Source organism: Sus scrofa, chromosome 5 (assembly GCF_054392235.1).
Source record: "Sus scrofa isolate SSC_HxYL_T2T_F1_AM1 chromosome 5, Sscrofa_HxYL_maternal_Yorkshire_Landrace_v2.0, whole genome shotgun sequence".
Lineage (NCBI taxonomy): Eukaryota > Metazoa > Chordata > Mammalia > Artiodactyla > Suidae > Sus > Sus scrofa.
This window is the reverse complement of record NC_139387.1, coordinates 90,133,973-90,156,730: the sequence shown is the minus strand read 5'-3', so window position 1 is coordinate 90,156,730 and position 22,758 is coordinate 90,133,973. Positions and strand designations below refer to the sequence as shown.

Below are 22,758 nucleotides of genomic sequence, written 5' to 3'. Positions count from 1 at the left end.
GTTTTCCAGAGTGGTGGTGCCATTTTCTATTCCCACCAGCAGTATGAGTGATTCAGTTTCTCTGCAACCTCACCAGCATTTGCTGTTATCAGGGTTTTTTGTTTTTGCTAGTCTGATATAGTGATATCTCAATTGAGAGTGCTTTATATATTCTAATACAAGTCCTTTTGTCAGATATGTGATTTGCAAATATTTTCTCCCAGTGTATAGCTTATCTTTCTTCACTTAAAATATTTTTCACAGATCAAAATTTTAAATTTTGATGAGGTCCAATTTATCAACTCTTCCTTGTGGATAATATTTTTTTGTTTTTGGGGGGGGGGTTTGTCTTTTTTTTTTTTTTTTTTTTTACCATTTTCTTGGGCCGCTCCCACGGCATATGGAGGTTCCCAGGCTAGGGGTGGAATCGGAGCCATAGCCACCAGCCTACGCCAGAGCCACAGCAACATGGGATCCGAACTGTGTCTGCGACCTACACCACAGCTCACAGCAACACTAGATCCTTGACCCACTGAGCAAGGCCAGGGATCGAACCTGCAACCTCATGGTTCCTAGTCGGATTCATTAACCACTGAGCCACGAGGGGAACTCCTAGATAATGTTTTTGATGTCGTTTATTTTATTTTTTTTTAACAGTTTATTATAATTTATTTTATTTAACGATCTATTGTTGTTGTTGTTGTTGCTATTTCTTGGGCCGCTCCCGCAGCATATGGAGGTTCCCAGGCCAGGAGTTGAATCGGAGCTGTAGCCACCGGCCTATGCCAGAGCCACAGCAACGCGGGATCCGAGCCGCGTCTGCAACCTACACCACAGCTAACGGCAACGCCGGATCGTTAACCCACTGAGCAAGGGCAGGGACCGAACCCGCAACCTCATGGTTCCTAGTCGGATTCGTTAACCACTGCGCCACGACAGGAACTCCTGATGTCAAGTTTAATAATACTTTGCCTAACTCTAGGTTCTGAGTATTTTTTCCTGTTTTTCTTTCAGTTTTGTAATTTTATGTTTTACGTTTAAGTCCATGATCTATTTATTTAATTTTTACATAAGATGTGAAGTTTAGGCCAAGTTTCTTTTTTTGCCTGTGAATGTCCACTGCTCTGGCAACAGTGGTTGAGAAAGGTGTTCTTTCTCATTGAACTGCTTTGGCACCTTTGTCAAAAATCAGCCGGGGGAGTTCCCGTCGTGGCGCAGTGGTTAACGAATCCGACTAGGAACCATGAGGTTGCGGGTTCGGTCCCTGCCCTTGCTCAGTGGGTTAACGATCCGGCGTTGCCGTGAGCTGTGGTGAAGGTTGCAGACGTGGCTCGGATCCCGCGTTGCTGTGGCTCTGGCGTAGGCCGGTGGCTACAGCTCCGATTGGACCCCTAGCCTGGGAACCTCCATATGCCGTGGGAGCGGCCCAAGAAATAGCAACAACAACAACAACAACAACAAAAGACAAAAAGACAAAAAAAAAAAAAAAAAAAAAAATCAGCCGGACATAAATGCATGGGTCTATTTCTGGGCTCTTGGTTCTGTTGCATTGATCTATGTGTCTGTCCTCCTCTACTACCACACTTACTATCATTATGTTTTATTACTATAGCTTAAATTAATCTGGAAATCCTGAAAAAAATTTCTTCCACCGTATTCTTTTTCAAAATTGTTCCATCTATTCTGGTCCTTTGCCCCTCTGTATACATTTTAGAAGAAACTTCTTGTCCATATCTACAAAAAAACCTTGCAGGGATTTTTGTTTTGACTTGCAGTGAATCTACAGGTTAATTTGGGGAGACTCGACATCTCCCTAAAGATAGACAAAACTGTTACCTTTGTTTATATCAGGATTGTAAGGGAAGAAAGAAATGACTATTAGCATTTATTTATTTATTTATTTATTTGCTTTTTAGGGCCATACCCGCAGCATGTGGAAGTTCCCAGGCTAGGGGTTGAATTGGAGCTGCAGCTGCCGGGCTACACCGCAGCCACAGCTATGTGGGATCCGAGCCGCGTCTGTGACCTACACTGCAGCTCATGGCAGTGTCGGATCCTTAACCCACTGAGCAGGGCCAGGGATGAAATCTGCATCCTCATGGACACTAGTCAAATACTAGTCAGATTTGCTACTACTGAGCCGCAGTGGGACCTCCAACTATTAACTTTCAGATTATATACCTTTGCATTGTTTGAATTGTTAAAAGGGCCATGGATTACTTTCTGAATTTCATTAAAGACAGTGTATACTCTCTGGAAGTTGAAAATACAGTTTATGTAAATATTTGATAGGATTCTGCTTACTATTTTTTAAATAGTTTAATGAGCATACTTCTAGAAATTAAAGATCCAGAAACCAATTCCCTTATCATTCCTATGTGTTTATAGATAGGAATACATACATAGGAATAAATAACTCTTATTTCTATTGGGTGAGTCAGACGTGTTGCTGCATTCCTTGAGTTTGTGCTGAGTACTCAGGTTGAAGTATCACAGCAGCATTCCTCAAGGTTGGTGTCCTTGTCCCCCGGTCACACAGCAGAGTTGGCTTTTGATTCTGATCAGCATGAGAATCTGGAGGAAACGCAGATTCTTCACCTCTTGGTCTCTGCCCACTTTCAAAGTAGCTTCTCTAGCAAAACCTATTAACAGAACCCTGTTGGTTTTTGACTTTGCTAAGCTCTGATTCCTGAGGAATGGGTAATGAGTAACTCCTGTAGAATTATTTTCTTGGACGTTTCCTTTTGATGTTTGCAATACCAAGCCAGTCTCCAACAGGCAGGTTCCTTGCAAGTGGCCACATTTTTGGGTTCTGGGCAGTGGGAGTGAAACTGCTTTGTCGGCTTCCGTGAGGTGAGGCCAAGGGGCTCAGGTCAAACCTTCTTGCTTCACCATCTCAGCTGTCTCAAATCCTCCTAGGAATGTGACACGATAAGAATAAATAAATAAACGTAGGCATATTAACCTAGGGCAAGTGCCACAGGTTCTGTGTTTCTTTCTCTGAGAAATCTTGCCTCACCCCCAAGAATGCATATATGAATGGTCACCTTTGTCTGAATATTCCTGGTCACAGTCCATCCACTCATCTCACAGATTTGTTATGAGAATAAAAGGAGATTATAGAGGAGTTCCTTTGTGGTGCACTTAGTATTATGTCATTTGACAGATATTTATTGTATCAGGCACTGTTCTAGGCCCTGGGATTTAATGATGAAAAAGAAAAAAGTTTCTTCTTTGGGGGAGATGACATTCTTGAGGAGGGAGGCATGTGAGGCAGATAAACAAATAAGGTAATTTTAGATGGTGATAAAAATAAAGCGAGGCATTCAGAGAGAGTAGACAGACAGGAGTTCCCATCATGGCTCAGTGGAAATGAATCTGACTAGCATTCATGAGGATGCAGGTTTGATCCCTGGCCTCGCTCAGTGGGTTAAGGATCTGGTGTTGCCACGAGCTGTGGTGTAGGTTGCAGATGCAGCTTGGATCTGGTGTTGCTGTGGCTGTGGCATAGGCCAGCAGCTACAGCTCCAGTTCAACCCCTACCCTGGGAACCTCCAAATGCAGTGGGTGCGGCCTTAAACACACAAAAAGACAAATGCAGTGGGTGTGGCCCTAAACAGACAAAAAGACCAAAAAAAAGAGAGAGAGTCAGCACTATGTCTGTCCAGAGGGGATCCTTGGTCCCGTGTAATGATGGACGCATCCAGCCTTGCAAGGTAAGGCTGAGTGAAAAGCTTTTCAGGCAGAGGGAAGTTACTGCAAAGGCTCTGGGATGGGAATGAGCCTGGTTTGTTCAAGGAACAAGAGGAAAGGCTGTGTGTCTGTGCGGGTAAAGAGCACTGAGTAAGGAGGTGAGTGGAATGAGGGGAAGTGAGTGAAGGGGGTGAGGGTCAGATCACACAAGGCCTTACAGGGTGAGGTAAGGAGTGGGTTTTATGGGAGGAGCTCATTGGCAGGGGGATGAGATGGCAACTAATGACCTACCTTTATAAAGCATCTCAATATTCTATTTGTAAGATTTTTGCGGATTATTGAGTCATGGTTAATACTAAAAACACTGGATATCAAGGTATAGTGACTTTTAGAAATTAACAATAAAATTAACTTAATTATCTAACAAAATTTATGAACATTCAATATCCTGATAAATGTGAAACAAAAGAGAAGGCACCTTTTTTTGGTTAACTTTAATGGTAGAGCACGGGAATAAAAACCTGATGTTCTACTTCTGTTCCATAGCAAGTTCACCGAACTGGCCATGGAGGATAAATGTTAAAAACAGATTATTTTCCTTGTTTCTATAACTTTGCTTTCCATTAGATTTGTCTTTTAAATAGGACTGAGGTATAATTCATTGGCAAAAATAAAGTGGCAAACCAGAATAGTGCCCAAGTGGAGTTCCCTGGTGGCCTGGTGGTTAAGGATCTGACGTTGTCACTGCTGTGGCGCAAGTTCAGTCCATGGGCCAGGAACTTATGCCACAAGCATGGCCAAAAAAGGAAAAAAAAAAAGAAAAGAATAGCACCAAAGAAAAAGGTATCTAAAACAGAATGTTTTATCAGAAAATATGGTTGAGCAATTCCTCTTGTGGCTCAGCTAGTTAAGAACCTGACATAGTGTCTGTGAGGATGCGAGTTCAAACTGGCCTCGCTCAGTAGGTTAAGGATCTGGCATTGCTGCAAGCTGCAGTGTAGGTCACAGAGGCAGCTTGGATCTAGTATTACTGTGGCTGTGGAGTAAGCCTGCAGCTGCACCTCTGATTCAGCCCCTAGCCTGGAAACTTCCATATGCTGCAGGTGAGGCCATAAAAAAAGAAAAGAAAAAGAAAAGAAAACATTGGTGAGTAACTGTTTATCAGATTAAAGCAGCAGAGAAAGTTACATTTACATTTAAGTCGTAGTCATTTTAGTGACATTTATCAAACACCACGATTCCTTTGCAACGTCATTCTACATTTGTGAAGCAGTAGAATTCATGTCAGAAAGGAGGGGGTGGTAGAGGATATTAGTTCAGGCCAATAAACTACCTCTCCAGTTCTTAAAAAGGTGTCCATCAGCACAAAATACAGAAAGAGTACCTAAAACTGGAAGATACTTTCTTTAGTTTATGAAGCAAATTAAAATAGAACATAGATGAAAATAAAAGCAACGGGATTGAAAAGGTTTTTTGCTGAAAATCAGTAAATGACCCACATTTGTTTAGTTTTTGGTATTCAGTCATCACTCCCAGTTCTCTGCTCCCTGCTGATGCTCCACTTATGGAAAGGAACCGATTTTACTTCAAACTTCAAAGGGAAAGAGCAGTTACATTCTTTTGTTTTAAATATTTGTCTTTTCTTCCTTCAGATCCTATATAAGACAGAAGAAGACCAGGTCCAAGGGAGGAAAAGAACAGATCTCAGTATTGGATCATCTTTTGTCTATAATTCAGTTACCCCCAAATAATGATACTACTTACCTTTCATGGTCTTGGGCAGCCCTTGTCGTGTTACCTCATATTAGGTAAGAAGATCAACTGTGTTTTATTTGAGAGGTGTTTTAGCATGCTGATGAAAAGAGTAGCTTTTTTTTTTTTTTCTTTCTGTTTTATGAAGAAGCCATTGAATGCCAGTTTGAGCATTTCCCTTTGTCTCCCCATTTCTTGGACAGACCCCTGGAGAAGGAGAAGGTGATACCCCTGGTCACCGGCTTCATTGAGTCACTGTTCGTGACTGTTGACAGAGGGAGCTTTGGAAAAGGTCAGTTAGAGTCGCCATTGATTCTCTGGCCTGTCTTTTCTGGCACGCTCAGGGTATCTCAACACACGGATCCTGGAGAATAGTCCGAACATTGTGTCCTGGCAGAAAGCCCGTCTGTAAATAGGGAAAAAGGCTAAGATGGAGGCGTTGTGCTTGTCCTTGGTAGTGTGACAAGGTCGGGACAGCTTGAACATTAGCCAAGTCCAAAGGCAGAAGATCGGCGGGCTGCCATGGTCGGAGAGCTCAGACTCAACTTTGAGCCCCAGCTTGTGTCTTGTTCCCCATCTCCCGTGCCCAGGCTGGCCCCGGCGTACATTTGTGCTCCAGGCATGCGCTTCCCCGCTTTCTTGTGCACCCCGTGGCTGCCCTTTCTTGCGCCTGGAGTCCTTTCATCACTGGGTGAACTTTTACTTAGCTTTGCAAACTCAGCTCCAGGAGTTCTCTTGTGGCGAAGTGGGTTCAGGATCTGGTGTGGTCACTGCAGCAGTTTGGGGATACTGCTTTGGTGCAGGTTCAATTCCTGGCCTGGGAACTTCCATATCACATACCGTGTGGTGTGCTTAGCCCCCCCCAAAAAAACCCTTCAGCTCAAGCACAGAAACTCTAGGAGGGCTTCATGACTCATCCAGGCAGAATAATTTGGCTGCCCTGCCCCAAACACTACTTCCTTGTCCATTTGCTTGTCCATTTCCTCCCACTAGCTGAGAATAGCAATTTATTTAGTTGTTTTAATTTTATGATTTTTATTTTTTCCATTGTAATTGATTTACAGTGTTCCATCAATTTCTACTGTATAGCAAAGTGACCCAGTCATACATAGATGTATATATGTTCTTTTTCTCACACTATCCTCCATCATGTTCTGTCAAAGTGACTGGATATAGTTCCCTGTGCTATACAGTAGCAGGATCTCATTGCTTATCCACTCCAAATGCAATGGTTTGCATCTATGAACCCCACACTCCCAGTCCATCCCACTTCCTCCCCCTCTCCCTTGGCAACTATAAGTCCGGAGAACAGCAGTTTAAAAGCAGGTATTCTGACCTCTGATCTAGGATTAAATGATTGTCTAAGTAATATAAATTGAGTGGATTATGGGTAGTAGCCATTGGAGGTGTGGCTGCTTATAAACTGAAGTCATAAAATCAACATGAGTTGATTTTGAGAAGTCTAGGTCCCTTCTCCTCACACCGGCCACTACTCCTGATAATACCAGTCAGTAGAACCATCCCATTTTCTCCTCGTCTCAGGTAGAGGGAACATACATTTCTGTTCTGTTTCTGAGTATAGTTTCTCTTGAGAAAGTTAAAACATAAGGCTTGGAGCCTCTTTTCAGGTTCTGTTATATTCTGGCATTTGACAGGTAATCCTGTAGAAGACACAGATTCACTTTAAGAACTGTGTAAGTAGCAAGTGCTGGATAAATGAGATGTCTGATTCATGTCAAAGAAATAAACAATCAGGTTTCTCCTGGTTTTTTTGCCTTTAGGAAACTTATTTGTTCTTTGTCAAGCTGTAAACACTCTGCTGAGTTTGGAAGAGTCTTCTGAACTCCTTCATCTGGTCCCTGTGGAACGTGTGAAGAACTTGGTGTTGTGAGTAAACCTGTCTTCCATGCAGCTTCATAATGAAGGAAAGATAGAGGCTTCTGTGTTTGCAGAACCTTGGATCTGTTTTTTAACAAAGCTGTACTCACATAGGAATTATTGATTTAAATCATCCAATTAAAATAAGCACATTTTCAGATACAGTCTTGAAATGCAGATTCATCTTTGCCGGGGGGTGTTTCCCTGTGCGTGCGAATTGGTGTCACAGAACGTAGTGGCTATTTAATGCAAGTCACTTGACGTTGCATGGTAATTCTAGCATTCGCATTTCTGCCTCTTCTTCATAGTCTTTCTCTGCTTGACACATTTCGCACTTTTCCAAACTTCCTTCTGGTCCTTTTACTATATACCAAAACAATCCAGCTTTCAGTTTCTTAAGTTTATTTTGGTTTGGGTCGTAGTGTGGGGCCGTTACTGATAGCCAATCACTGCTCAGCTTAGCCCCCTTTCCAAAAGTCAGGCCTTTGGAAAACCTGGGTTTGCTTCTCTTTCTGGAGTCTAGTCCATTCTATTCCTATGCTTTTAAAAACAGACTGACTCATTTATTTCATTTATAAATATTCATTTGCTTTTCTCATGTACCAGGCCTGGTTCTAGGCACTGGGAAACATAGTGAATGAAACAAAATTCCCTGCCTTCATGGAGCTAACACCAGCAAGAAGAGACACTAATCAAAATAAATAAGTAAAATAAATAGCCTGTGAGATGGTAGTAAAAATATTACAGCAGAGTCGGGGGCTGGGGAGAGTAGAGGCAGGGGACAGTGGGCGTTTTAACTAGGGAAGGCCTCACCAAGAAGGAAACGTTTGAGCAGAAACCTGGGAGCAGCACGGCACTAAGCTTCAGGGCTGTCTGGGACCTGGGGTGCTCTGTTCCAGACCTGAGGGAGATGCGGGTGCCTGGCATGGGCAGCAGGGAACGATTGTAGCCAAGTGGAGTGAGGAGCGGGCAGTAGAAGAGGAGGTGGGGGTGGCAGGCAGTGTTTGACTTTTGATCCTTGTATGGCCTTGAGCCTTTTCTCTGAGTGAAGGGGGAAGGTACGGGAAGGTTTTTGGCCAGGGAGTGACTTAGACCAAACCAGGATCACTCTAGCCAGTACCCGGAGAAGAGACTGAGGGAGGAGGCAGGAGGCCAATTAGGGGCCTGGTTGCTGTGATCCGGGGTGCCTGTATGTTCCCACGTCTCTCCGTGAAGCCGCCCCCTCCCCATTGTTAATTGAATTGCTTTAAATTCCTTGAAGGAGGAGTTTTTCTTTGCTATCATCCTACTTATCATATTACTTGTGTATATGTACACATATCCCCCTCCCTTTTTAAAATCATTCTGTTTATGGAGTTCCCGTTGTGGCTCAGTGGTTAATGAATCTGACCAGGAACCTGAGGTTGTGGGTTTGATCCCTGGCCTTGCTCAGTGGGTTAAGGATCTGGCGTTGCCGTGAGCTGTGGTGTAGGTCGCAGACGCAGCTCGGATCCCAGGTTGCTGTGGCTGTGGCGTAGGCTGGTGGCTACAGCTCTGATTCGACCTCTAGCCTGGGAAGCTCCACATGCCACGGGAGCAGCCCAAGAAATGGCAAAAAGACATAAAAGTAAAAACAGAATAAAATCATTTTGTTTAAACTTCTCACACCGTATTCTTTGGTGGGAACAATGTAAGGCATTTGTGGAGGTTTTGAAACAGAACAGAGTGGGATTTGTCCTCTGGGGAAGGCCAGCTGGCCTCTTAGGTAGGCGACTTAGCCTTGGAGGCCTGGAAGCCTCTAACAAGAGAGGGTTGGCTTGGAGGGTGTTGTTGTAAGCTTCCACTGGTAAAAGTTGTAGATGGAGGCCTCTGGGCTCAGTGCCGCGCCAGTTACTAGTTCAGCCATGGGTTTTAAGGCCAAAACAAGGTGGATTTGAACCTTGTCTCCAGCACTTACTAGCTAGATAGCCTGGAGCAAGTTAGTTAATCCCAAAGTTGTCCTCTCTCAAAAGGAAAGGGCACTCCTTCCCTCGAGGAGATGGAATTAGAGCAGGCATGCAGTAATAGCAAAATACGAATTGCATTTCTTGGGTTTTGATTCTGTGCGGGTCACTCTTCTGAGGACTTTCCGTGCATTGTTTAATGTAATCCTCACAACAGCTGCCTGAACTATAGGTTCTGTTCACATTATAGAAGGGGGAACTGGGGTTCTCCTGCTCAGCTCGGCTGCCCACCCTGGTCTAAACCACCGTCTCCCACCTGGATGATGGCGGTAGCCTCCTAGCAGGTTTCCCCACTTCCACCCTTGCTCTGCTGCTCTCTGTGTTGTACCCAACAACCAGGATGATTGTTTTAAATGAAAGAGAGGCCACATCACTCTTTTGCCAATGACTGGGGAGATGATGGAACCATTTTTGGCTGCTCCTGGGGTCTGGTGGCTAGAGGAGCATCCTGCAGGGCACAGGCTGCCTCCCCAGTAGACAGTCCCTTGGCCCGCACAGTCAGCAGGGCCGCTGAGAAGAAACCCTGCTCTAGCGGTGCCCAGCTCATGAGGGCTGAACTCCGGAGTCCCGACTGTGTTCTTTGGGGCTCTGTGATCTAAGCCCTTGCTGCACCTCATCCCAGCTCCTTGTTCCCTCTGTTCCAGCTGGACCCGTCTCCTGGATTCTCCTCACGTAGACGAGCATGCCTGTCTGCGACTTAGCGTCGCTGCTCCCTCTGTCTGGTTGCTTTCCTTCCAGGGCTCCTGGAGCTCGGTTCTTCCATCCTCAGTCTGCTTTCCATGACACCCCCATATCAAATAGTGCCCCCCCCACTGCATCAGTCCAGCCGCCTCCTGATTCACTTTTTTCTCCACCATCTTACTGGTCATACTTACTATTTGCTAGCTTATTTATTTATAGGCTTTCCTCTTCTCTTGTTAGAGTTAAGCTCCAGGAGGTTAGGAGCTTGGTTTCTTGCTATTTACGGTATCTAGAAAAGTCTCTGGTACATGGTAGACACTCAGTAAGCATTCGTTGGAGGAAAGTACATTGAGCGGCTTGCCCGGGGTAAGACTGCTGCTGCTGATGATGATGGGCTGGCTCAGACCTGGGCTCTGACCCCCGCCGATGGGTCAGATGGCCACAGATGCCAGATGCCTGTGCTGTACTGCTTCCCTTGCAGCTCATGCCTGGCACATGGAAAACACTCAGTGACTATTATACACCCTCCCATATGTCCCTGTCATTTACAAGTATAGGGACTGAAAAGACAGCATTGGACTTTGGTGAAAATCCTGTGTTATAATCCTGCCTCTGCCTCCAGCTGGCTGTGTGTCTGTCCTTGAGCCCGTGACGCACTGTTGCTGGACCTGAAGTTCATTTCTGAAGGGATGCTAAATGTCCTCATAAAACTTGCACCTGCTCCCTTGTACATTTCCCTCATCTGTGATCATTTTCTGTGGTTTCTATTGTAGCCTGAATTCTCTGGGGCGTGCGGTGCAGTTTGGGTCTAATAAATATCTCATTGCAGAGCGTTTCCTTCAGAGCCATCTGTGTTGCTGTTGGCTGATCTCTATTATCAGAGATTATCCTTATGTGGCTGCAGAGGGCCACTTTCGGAGGAAGCTTTAATGGAATTATATCCCAAGTTACAAGCCAACATTTCAACTGGCATATCCAAGGTACTGTGGTTTTGTGGTGTTTTTTTGTCTCTCATCTTTTGTCTCTATATGTATTGCCAGTGGTTGTCAGAACCCCTTAATCAGAAAATACTGCTATGGGGTGATTTCTATGTAAAGCAGTGATTCCTAAACACTGACCTACAAACTGACTGCAGCAGGGTTAATTGGGGAGCTTATTAAAAATATAAGTTCTGGGTCCCCACAATCCCAAAATTCTGATTCAGTGGGCATGGGGTGGAAGTGAACAGTCTGCATGATTTTTTTAAAGCCTTCTAGGTGATTCTGCTGCTCATTCAGTCATATAGAAATACCCGAATGCATTATTTAGAAGTGAAAATTGCATTACAAATGAAAAAAGTCAGGGCTTAAATTTTTTAAATAAAATTTAATGAAAAAATATATGCTTATGTAAAAATACTCATCATGTTTAAGTGATGGAATTTGGATGGTTTTATCCTTTTTGGTATTTTGTACATTTTTTGTAATGAGCACAGCTTTTGCCAGGAGCAAGCCTTACATTATTAGCCTGTATTCTGTAGGCTTTGCCACTAACTGGCTGTGGGACCATGGACAAGTAATTTTATTTATCTGGGCTTTGCAGATCCTCATTTATAAAATGAAATGTCTGATTAGATGATTTAAAGGTTGGATTCTGAGTCTGTGACTCAAATAAACTCACTGGGTCAAGATAAAAAAAAAAAGAGAAATGGAAATCGCTAATTTCAGTGGAGTTGTTAGCTTAATTAGATTCTTCATGGGCGTTCTCTTGTGGCATGATGGGTTAAGGATCTAGCAGTGTCACTGCAGCTGCTTGGGTCTCTTCTGTGGCACGGGTTCCATCCTTGGCCCAGGAACATCCACATGCCATGGGTACAGCCATAAAAAAAATAAAAAGATACAGATGCTTCTCATTATTATAAAGATGCTTATAGTTCAAAGATGCGACATGATTTTATGGGCAGCCTTATCTTTTCAATCTAGTCTGGTCGTTAATTGTTCCATGGACCATTTGAGTAAGGTGTGATTGGTGTTGAATATGAAATAAGAGAATAATAGCACTACTCTGACAGGTGGTACATTTTTCATAATCCCATGAAACTTAGATGTCACTGACTCTTCATCAGTTTCTTCTTACTTGTAAAACCTTGGCGTTTGATATGCCTTTTGATTTCTCTAGATTCGGCTTTTGACAATAAGGATCCTAAACCACTTTGAGGTTCGGCTTCCGGAATTAATGGAGGTATTTTAGTTGTTCCATTCAGGTAACTTTTTAAAAATGTAATTTAAGGAGTTCCCATAGTGGTAACAAACCCAACTAGTATCCATGAGGACTCACTCAAGTTCAATCCCTGGCCTTGCTCAGTGGGTTAAGGGTCTGGCCTTGCCACAAGCTTTGGTATAGGTCACAGATGTGGCTTGGATCTGGTGTTGCTGTGGCTGCGACGTAGGCTGGCAGCTGTAGCTCCAATTTGACCCCTAGCCTGAGAACTTCCATAGGCCAAAGGTGCCCTAAAAAAACAAACCAAAAAAAAAAAGTACTTTGATATATTTTTCCCCAAATAAAAATTTTGCAAAAAATTCAAATACTATGTAAATATAAAATTGACAAAAAACTTCCCCACCCCACCTCCCAGCAAGGCCACCACTGAAAACCCACAGTCGGTTGGTGACCGTTCTCTCAGACCTGTTGTAGGCACACACATAATTGAAGCAAACGGTGTCTTTGCATACCAAAACCTCAGGTCCTCCCTCACATCTCTGAGTAGCGCACCACAGTAAAATAGCCGCTTTAACACGTGCCTTCTTGGTGGAGTTCTTAGGTGGGTTGTTTGTAGTCTTCTGCATTTCTGACAACGTTGCCCTGACATCCTTACACGGATATCTTTGTACCGGGAAGCATTTCGGATATGCAAATTACTACCCTCCAGGATGAGAAATTACTTCTGCCAGAAGTAGGATTATACAGTGGAAGTATATATACATTTTCTTTATTTCAACAAATGTTGAATTTCCTTCCTGTTTTTTTACTCGTCCTGTCTATGCTGGACACTAAATTTAAAACCATTTATCAAAAAGTGAATGGTGTAAGGCAAAAAATGAATCATTCGCTCAAAAGAACAGTGTTGCTTACTTGATTTAAACCAGTAACATCTGCCAGTTTTTCTTTTTTAGGCTTCTGGTCACCTTTAATGTTCCTTTTGGAAAATCAAAATACTGACCTGCCTCCCGATTCCCTCCGCTATTCAGGATGACGGGCTCTCGGAGCGTCAGTCTGTCTTTGCTGTACTGCGCCAGGCAGAACTTGTTCCGGCCACCGTGAACGACTACCGAGAGAAGCTGCTTCATCTGCGGAAGCTGAGACATGATGTGGTGCAGACTGCAGTCCCCGACGGGCCCTTACAGGAGGTAGAAAAAAGTTTTTTTTTTTAATTCCAGATCTGTTTAGCCGGCTTTGAAAAGCGGAGCACGGCAAGTAGTCCCATACACACTCCAAAACAGAGAGAATTTTTTGTTAAAATAAGAATGTTTAAAAAATGAATTTAAAACTAACTAAATCCCCAGTTCTGTTCAATGCTTTGAGTTAAATGGCTCTGCCAGGAGTTCCCGTTGGGGCCCAGTGGTTAACGAATCCGACTAGGAACCATGAGGTTGCGGGTTCGGTCCCTGGCCTTGCTCTGTGGGTTAAGGATCCGGCGTTGCTGTGAGCTGTGGTGTAGGTCGCAGATGAGGCTCGGATCCCGCGTTGCTGTGGCTCTGGCGTAGGCCAGTGGCTACAGCTCCAATTCGACCCCTAGCCTGGGAAGCTCCATATGCCGCAGGAGTGGCCCTAGAAAAGACAAAAATAAAATAAAATAAATGGCTCTGCCAGACTCTTCACCAGTGGAAATAATTGGCTCTCCTCCCTTCTCCGGAGTGTGTGCGGAGTATGTGAGGGTAGGTGGTTAGGTGGCCCCAGGAGGAACGACGTAACAGCCCGCTGCTCTTCTCCAGATTGGTTCCCTGCCGCACGACCTCAGCCCTGCACCTTTTGTGTCAGGGATTTTCTGTCCATAACCCTTGATGCATCCTGATCCCTTTGGGAAGAAGGCCAAGTGGAGGCATTCTGCCTTCCATCAGAGCAGTTCTGTTCTTAACCTGTTTTATGTATTAGTGTCCTGTGTTCTGTTTCATTTGGGAACAGGGCTCTGCCTTTGAAGTGAATACAAACACCCCACCCCCAGGTACTAATAGAAGTGCCACTTCACATGCTGCTTTCCCAGCACGCAGGGGTGCTGGTAACAATGACGCTATTCCAATGACTGAGAAAGCTTCAGACCCTCTGAACCGAACCCTTCTTATAGTTTTGAGAACTCAAGACATCTGCTAGTGAGGCCGCAGCTGCCCTTCAGAAACCTTTGCTGGGTTCTTTGGCACCTGCACTTTATTGGTTGCTGTTCAGGTTTTGTCTTGCCAGGTGATGGAGTTTAATCATGAGTCCATTCTGTCTATTCAGACGGTTTATCCTTTATTCGTGAACATGTGCAGTGGGTTGGAACGCCGTGTTTGCTTTAGCCATTCTTCTCTGTTAACTAGAGGGTGACGTTTCGAGGAGAGGAGGGAGAGTACTGACACTGGATTTTGGACTGCTACCCATAACTTTTTTCTTAAAGCGCAGGCTTCTTGGAATTCCTGTTGTGGCTCAGTGGATTAAGAACCCGACTCGTATCCCTGAGGATATGGGTTCAATCCCTGACCTCGCTCAATGGATTAATGATCCAGTGTTGTCACAAGCTGCGGTGTAGGCCTCAGCTGAGACTCCGATTCAACCCATAGTCCAGGAACTTCCATATGCCACAGGTAGCTGTAAAAAGAAAAAAGAAAGAAAAAAAAAAAAAAACAAGCTTCTTTCCAAACCTCAAGTTGCCCGAGTCAGGATATTTGCATTTCTGTGCTGATCCACTACTCCCTCCCTACCCCCTGACTAAACTCGTCCTCTGTGTCTGCAGGTGCCACTTCGTTACTTACTAGGCATGTTATATGTTAACTTCAGTGCTCTCTGGGATCCTGTTACCGAACTCATAAGGTGAGCCTGGGTGAAATGGATGAAGCTGTAATGCTTTTCCTACTGCAGGATGATGGAGCCAGTATTAACACTCTGGGGTGTGATTTAAACGAGTGGGAGTGTACAGTATTTACAGCTATCTTAAAGCTTTTGTGGAACACGGTGAAGAAAAAAAATAGTCATTAATTGTTCTATCTGATGCCAAGTTTTTGACAACTCAGGTGTTTTATGTAAGTTTCTCCGTACTTTGAAATAACTTTGGAAAACTTTCTCTTTTTACTTTATTTTATACATCAGTATTATCGAACTTTTATGTATATATATTGAATCATTAAAGCAGACTTTAATTTAAAAATAAGGCCTTAGGGAGTTCCCGTTGTGGCTCAGTGGAAACGAATCTGACTAGCATCCATGAGGACACAGGTTCAATCCCTGGCCTTGCTCAGTGGGTTAAGGATCCAGCATTGCTGTGTGCTGTGGTATAGATCACAGATGCAGCTCGGATCTTACGCTGCTTTGGCTCTGGCATAGGCCTGCAACTACAGCTCCAATTCGACCCTTAGCCTGGGAACTTCCATATGCCTCGGGGTGCAGCCCTAAAGAGACAAAAGTAAATAAATGTAAGGATTTAAAAAAACTCTTGCTGTCTAGTATCCAAAACTCTAGCTGTAAAAGGAACCTTCATAATCACATAAAAAATGCATATGTTGTACCTCATTTCTAGAAATCTGGTCTTTTGCAGACAGTGGTCTTTAGATGGTCTTCTCTGTCTTTTTGTTAGATTGGAAGTATATTATGTGTGGCTCTCAAAACTGTTTGCAGGCATTTTCAAGAGTAAAAGTACAAGACTTCTCGTCATGGCTCAGCAGTTAACGAATCTGACTAGCATCCATGAGGACATGAGTTCGATCCCTGGCCTTGCTCAGTGGGTTAAGGATCCAGAATGGCTGTGAGCTGTGGTGTAGGTCGAAGACGTGGCTCAGATCCTGAGCTGCTGTGGCTGTGTGTAGGCCGGTAGCTGCAGCTCCATTTCACCCCCTAGCCTGGGAACCTCCATATGCCACAAATGCAGCCCCAAAAAAGCAAAAGAAAAAAAACCTACAAAAGTTGTTTACGACCCCACATTTAGGGATAACTTCATATTTTAGTTATGTCCTTTCACTTTGGTTTTTTTCCTGTAAGATATCTCTGAATAAGAACCACAGCACATATTTTGTTTTGTGATCTTTCCTCTTAGTTCTCATGCCCACGAAATGGAAAATAAGCAATTTTGGAAAGTCTACTATGAACATCTAGAAAGAGCAGCAACACATGCTGGTATGTAAGAAGGGAGGGGGGCTGGGGGAAAATGGTTGCTTGTTTGATTTTTATTGCTTAATTACATATGAAATTGAGAAACAGATAAGAAAGGTATTCTATTTCATAACCTTTGCTATGGTTTATTGTTTGCTTGTGTTACTAGAGAAAGAAATGCCCTTCCTGGAAGAAACACATAGGACAGTTCGCATTTCTCTGGTGGTTATGGTGACCTTTTCTCTTGCAGAGAAGGAACTGCAGAATGACACAGGCCAAGAGGAGAAGGCCATTGGAGATGCGCGCTGGGAGCAGACTCAGGAAGGGCACGTCGGAGCCCTTTATCACGAGCAGTTCGCATTGAAAACCAACCTTCAGGAAAGACTGGACCATACCAATTTTCGGTTTTTACTCTGGCGAGCTCTGGCAAAATTCCCCGAAAGGGTAGAGCCACGGTCCAGGGAGCTTTCCCCGCTTTTTTTGAGATTTATCAAGTAAGTGTTCTCTTCTAGGAGGATGTGCCTGGTGGGATGTGAGAAAGAGAAGGTGCAAAGGATTAAATCCCCAGATCAGCTGAGTTCTCTTTGTGCATCTGTCATCACTGGCACCTCTCTAAAGCCCTGGCTTTATCAGATAACAACTGAACTAGTTTCGTTCACTACTTAAACAAATCAAAATTTAACCAACCCACAAATGGTGTTAATAAAAAATTGCAAGTTGCAAAATCAGAAAGGCTGTACTGAGTTAGGCCAGTGTACAAAGGCCTTGTTGTTTCTTGCCCTGTTGTTCGTTGTTTTCTTACCTGCCTGAGGCTTAAAAGTATTTTCCAGTTAATTCAACCCCAGCCACTGTTTGGAGCCTCTTAAGTGTTTCCCATGATGCTGAGGAATGTGCTCTGAAAGATTAACAGAACTTTCTGAAACACTGTTTTATTTTGACCCGATTTGCTGGGTGAGTCGGATTGCTTTAAAACTGTAAAGTGATGTGTTACATAGGACCGTACTGGTCCATCAGCGAAGCACGTTTTCGACTCTCAACTCTCATTTCCATACACGGGAAAAGAGTGTAGGGTCAGGCTAGGCAGGCCACAAACCACAGCATGGCAGGCTTGTTCAAGGAGCAGCAAGGAAGTCGCATAGCTACACCAGGGTGATCCGGGAGGAAAGCAGTTGGAGGTGAGGGCGAGAAGGTAATAGGAGACCAGATTTGTGTGACGCCTTTAGGTGATGGTAAGGACTTTGGTTTTTACTGACAGTGAGATGGAAAGCCATTGGAACGTTTACACAGAAGGACGACATGACCTAAGTTTTCTTGAGAATTTTCCTGGCTGCTCCATTGGGAATGAGCTGGGGGATGGCAGCGGTGAGAGTAGAGGGACCAGGGAGTGGAGTTGGGAGGAGAGTGCACGACACTGGGCCAGGAAACGATGGTGACTCGACCAAGGCTGGAGTAGTGCAGATGATCCGAGGCGGGTGAATTCTGGACACTTTTTGAAGGATTTCGACTCAAGAAGACAGATGTTTGGAGAATTGCGACTAGATTAGCCTGTGAGACTTGCTAACAGATCACGTGTGGAATAGGGATTGAGGTGGGTGCAGGAAGGAGGAAGGGGAGGAATCAAGGATGTCTGTAAGGTTTCGGCCTGAGCAACTGGAGGAGAGTCACTACCACTTACTGAGGTTGGGAGAAATGCAGAAGTTTGCAGGTTTGTGGGGAAGATCGAGAGTTGGTTGTTTTTAGGAGTTCCCACTGTGGCATGCTGGGTTAAGAATTTGACTCCAGTGGCTTGGGTCACTGAGGAGGTGCAGTTTTGATCCCTGGCAGGTGCAGTGGGCTAAGGATCCAGCATTGCCACAGCAGTGGCTTGGATTCAGTCCCTGGTACAGGAAGTTCCATATACTGCAGGTGCAGCCATTTAAAAAAAAAAAAAAAAAAAAAAAAAAGAGTTCCCGTTGTGGCGCAGCAGAAACAAATCTAACTAGGAATCATGAGGTTGTAGGTTCCATCCCTGGCCTGGCTCAGTGGGTTAGAGCTCCGGCATTGCTGTAAGGTGTGGTGTAGGTTGCAAATGGGGCTCAGATCCCACGTTGCTGTGGCTGTGGTATAGGCCGGCGGCTGCAGCTCCAATGAGACCCCTAGCCTGGGAACCTCCATATGCCGTGGGTGCAGCCCTAAAAAGACAAAAAAATTAGAAATAAATAAAATGAAAAATTAAAAAAATTTATTGTTTTTAGAGTTAAGTTTGGGATCCTGAATAGACATCTAATTACAGATTTCAAGTGCGCAGTTGAGTATGGCGTTTTAAGTTCAAAGGAGACGTTTGGTAAAGATAATCAGTTTTGAGACTCATCAGTACATGGCTTGTTTTTTAAATTATGAGTCAGAGAATGAAATCACTCCTGGGGGTGTAAGTGTAGAGAGAGAGGACAGTCAAGGACGGACAGTGATATTTAGAGATGAGGAGATGAGGAATCAGCCGAGGAGGCAAGGAAAAGGTGATGAAGAAACCAGGACCACCTCGTATCCCTTGAAGAAAATTTTCCAGGGAGGGAGTAATCAGTGGAGTCAGATGTATCTGAGACATCAGTCAGAAGAAGAAGAATTGACTGTCGGCTTTGGAAGCAATCTTGACGAGAATTGTTTTGTTTAACCTAGTTGGGATGAAAGTGTGGTTAAAATGGGCGTAAGAGAAAATGGAGAAGAAAAATGGATGCAGCAAGTGTGGACATTTCTTCTAAAAAAGGGGGTGTGGGAGCAGAAAGGGAGCTGTTGTTGGGGTTGCTCTTTAGCTAAAACAGCTCGTGTATATGTAATGCTGGCGCGAAAGGAAAGATTCCAAAGGGAGGGGAGAATTCATAAAAACAGAAGGGATAAAATTGCGAGAGCCCTGTCTCTGCATAGGTAAGAGGAGGTAGGATCCCATGCATAAGAAAAAAGGTTTACATGAATAATTCACTCTGAGAAAGGTTACAAGCAAAGCTGCACCGAGGTCAGTAGATACGGTGATGGAAGAGCAATGATTCCCATAACACTTTGGGCTTTAATTTATTTATAGAATGAGAACGATGATAATTAGCTTCCTTGACTTGTTTTGAAGATCGTGTGAAATAATGTTTATCAGTTTTTTGTGAATTACAAAGGGTCGTATAGATCCAAGCTAGTATTAAAAGCATTAGTAGGATCTGTATTTCCTGCCATGTTAATTTTCCAAGTTTTCTCCTAAAGAAAAAAGAAATTACTCCTTAGCCTAAGGGAAAGCCCTTTCTCTAATAAGGCAAGGTTTTGTTTGGTGGGGGTGGAGAGAAGAGCCTGAAATAGAAATTGAGTCTCTAAGTTAAGAAGACATAAGGACGGGGAGTTCCCTTTGTTGGACATACAGTAGCAACACTATGCCAATAATAGGTGTTCTAGTATGAGTACTTGCTGTGTGTTAGACACCACTAAGAAGTGTAGTATATCAATTATCGTGTTTAATAAATGGATGAGTGAACATGCTGTTCATGGAGGTGAAACATGTCATGTGGTTCACTGAGGGTTGAGAGTATAAACCTGTTTTTAAATGGATGATAGTACAATTTGTAGAGGCCGGGGCCGCCTTGCTCATTTCATTCATTACTTCATTTTTTTATCCGTTAAGTGTAAGATCCTGCTAGCTGAGACTATAACTGAGTATAGTAGCATCTCAGCCCTCCAGTTTTGCCTGCTAGCCTGGAATTTCTTCTAGGTGTATTGGAACGATGCTCTCCTTACACATATATCAGTGTAATTTTGAGGGGGGACTTTATGTATGATCAGTTTCCTTACATCTATGGCCAGTGTCATGCACAAAACAGACCACAAAGTAGTCATTGTTGGATGAATGAACCAAAGTGATGCAGAAATAATGCATTGAATGATAGCTTTCAGAATGTTAGCTACCTACAACAGTGGACCACAATGAAAGGGATGGAATTCAGCAAGAACAAATGTGAATTCCCTTAGCGATTGATTTGTCGGATAAGGTGCTAAAGAAGGGGTAAATTTGAATGTTGTAGAAGATGCTTGACTAAGGTGTGAGTCCTTGAACTGTGGACGTAGTAGCACCTGTCATAAACATTTAGAACATTTAGCTTCATCTGTCTCATGCCACTCTTTCCACTGCAGCAATGAGTATTACCCAGCAGATCTGCAAGTTGCCCCAACCCAGGATCTGCGAAGAAAAGACAAAGGGCTGGCAGCGGAGGAAATGGAAGAGGAACCTGCAGCTGGAGATGATGAAGAGTTGGAGGAAGAGCTGGAGCCCCAAGATGAACCCTCCCAGAAGAAAAAGACAAGAAGAGCTGCAGCAAAGTAAGTTCAGCACTGCTAAACAATCACACAGCCGTAGATCCAGGGCGAGTGGGAAGAGACCTCTTGTGGCCTCCTGTGAAACAGCCTGGGCCGAGAGAAATTATTCATATAATTATTCACCACAGTGCTTCATCTTTCTGGAATTTTCCTTTACAAACCAAAGAAAACTGCCAGTGTTCTGAGCTTTTGTTTGCTTGCTTGTTTTATTTTTTTCTCGTTCAGCCACAGAATGTTAGAGTTGGCGGGGGGCTTGGGAGTCATCTAATCACAGCTCCTTTTTCTGGTTGTTACATTCTCTTTCTGATTCTCTGAATAATTCATTTACCTCAATTGTTAGAATTTAGAAAAAAAGAGTGACTCTGCTTTCAGAAGTTACTCCAGCTTACTTGGATATTATCCATACTGGGGTCTCAGAGGTCCACCGGATTGGTGCAGTGTTATTTTCACACTTTACATCTCATTTTTTTTTTCTAGGGCCGAACACATGCATATGGAGGCTCCCAGGCTAGGGGTCCAATGGGATCTATAGCTGCTGGCCTATGCCACAGCCACAGCAACGCAGGATCCGAGGCACGTTTGTGACCTACACCGCAGCTCACGGCAATGCTGGATCCTTAACCCACTGGGCAAGGCCAGGGATCGAACCCACATCTTTGTGGATGCTAGTCAGGTTTGTTAACCACTGAGCCACGATGGGAACTCCTGCATTGCATTCTGATATGCCCACTTGTTGAGTGTTCCCAGGAGCCATTTAGGGTTCATCATTCAGCAACCGTAAGAGGTGCCTTCTGCTCAGTGCTGGGCTGCAGGGGTGAACCATGTATAGCCTCTGCAATGCAAGAAGCTCAGGCTAATGCCTGGTGAAATACTTTTATGGGAGAAATGTATATATTTTGTCTTTTTAGGGCCACACTGGCGGCATATGGAAGTTCCCAGGTTAGGGGTCGAATCGGACCTATAGCCACTGGCCTACGCCACAGCCACAGCAACACCAGATCTGAGCCAGGTCAGCAACCTATACCACAGCTAAATATAAAAATGAGTGCTTCCTTCACCCCTCTTTTTCTTCAATATCTGAAGAGGTCATAACTTCCAGCCATTTTTCTCTATATTAACTCACAGGACTTAATAGTTTTGCTTTCTTTTGCCCAGGAGCAGAAAGATGCATTGTTAAATTCAGAGCTGAAGTACCACAACTTGTGTTCTTTCATTCAGTCCTTGCAGAAAACCCGAAAGGTCTTGTCTTTGTTGAGATGAGGAACCTGAGACCAGGAGACATTTAGTGACTCTCCCCAAAGGCAGCCGCTCAGAACAGCTTGGTTTGCACCTCTCTTCACTTCTCCTTGCTTGCGTTCTTGAAATAGGCAAATGAAATCTTTCCAAATCTTAACGGTTCTTTCATTCAGGGTTTTTCTTTTTCTTAAGTCCTAATACATCTTATAAATTATATACAGAGACATAGTGTTTTCTCAAGCATTTTAAAGCTTGTGGGATCTATGAATTAGGAAGCTAAGCATGTAAATGCAGGAATAGCTGTCTTACTGTTTTAGTAGATAATGGGATTTCCTCGGAGCCAGCCCCATCTTCAAATTTAACTTCCAACTACAAAATATTGCCCTTTCTTCCTCCTTCTTGATAACAAGGGCCATGGTTACCCAAACTTGGACCTCTGTTGCCTGACATCAGTTTTTATGTTATATGGGAGTAAGGAAAGAGTTTCCACTGTGGCTCAGCAGTAATGAACCCGACTAGTATCCATGAGGCCATGGGTTCGATCCCTGGCCCTGTTCAGTGGGTTAAGGATCTGGCATTACCGTGAGCTGTGATGCAGGTCGCAGATGTGGCTTGGATCCTGTGTTGCTGTGGCTGTGGTGTAGGTCCGCAGCTGTAGCTCCAATTCAACCCCTAGCCTGGGAACTTCCATATGTCATGGGTGCAGCCCCAAAGAGACAAAAAACAAAAAAAAAGGAAGGTAGGAAGCATCTATTTCCCCACTTTCCTATCTGCTGCATAAAAACTACTTGAGGAATCATTCCAGAAATCATGTGTGTTCAGTTGTGGAATTTATTACTGTTTTGATTCTTTCTACATTTGGTTTACTTTAAACCATTCTAAGCACATCCTGAATGATTTTCTGGGATGGGGAGTC

At 43.9% G+C, this 22,758-nt stretch overlaps 1 protein-coding gene across 1 annotated transcript in view; it reads left to right on the top strand.

Moving 5' to 3' along the window:
• Positions 1-22,758, top strand: part of UTP20 (UTP20 small subunit processome component) — a 99,513-nt gene that overhangs the window by 16,766 nt on the left and 59,989 nt on the right. The window contains exons 13-22 of the mRNA XM_005664203.4: positions 5,325-5,480; positions 5,628-5,716; positions 7,206-7,311; positions 10,795-10,945; positions 12,123-12,185; positions 13,193-13,351; positions 14,932-15,008; positions 16,225-16,304; positions 16,531-16,774; positions 20,424-20,609. Of these exons, the coding sequence (XP_005664260.2) occupies positions 5,325-5,480; positions 5,628-5,716; positions 7,206-7,311; positions 10,795-10,945; positions 12,123-12,185; positions 13,193-13,351; positions 14,932-15,008; positions 16,225-16,304; positions 16,531-16,774; positions 20,424-20,609 (1,311 nt within the window). The remainder of the gene's footprint in view (positions 1-5,324; positions 5,481-5,627; positions 5,717-7,205; positions 7,312-10,794; positions 10,946-12,122; positions 12,186-13,192; positions 13,352-14,931; positions 15,009-16,224; positions 16,305-16,530; positions 16,775-20,423; positions 20,610-22,758) is intronic.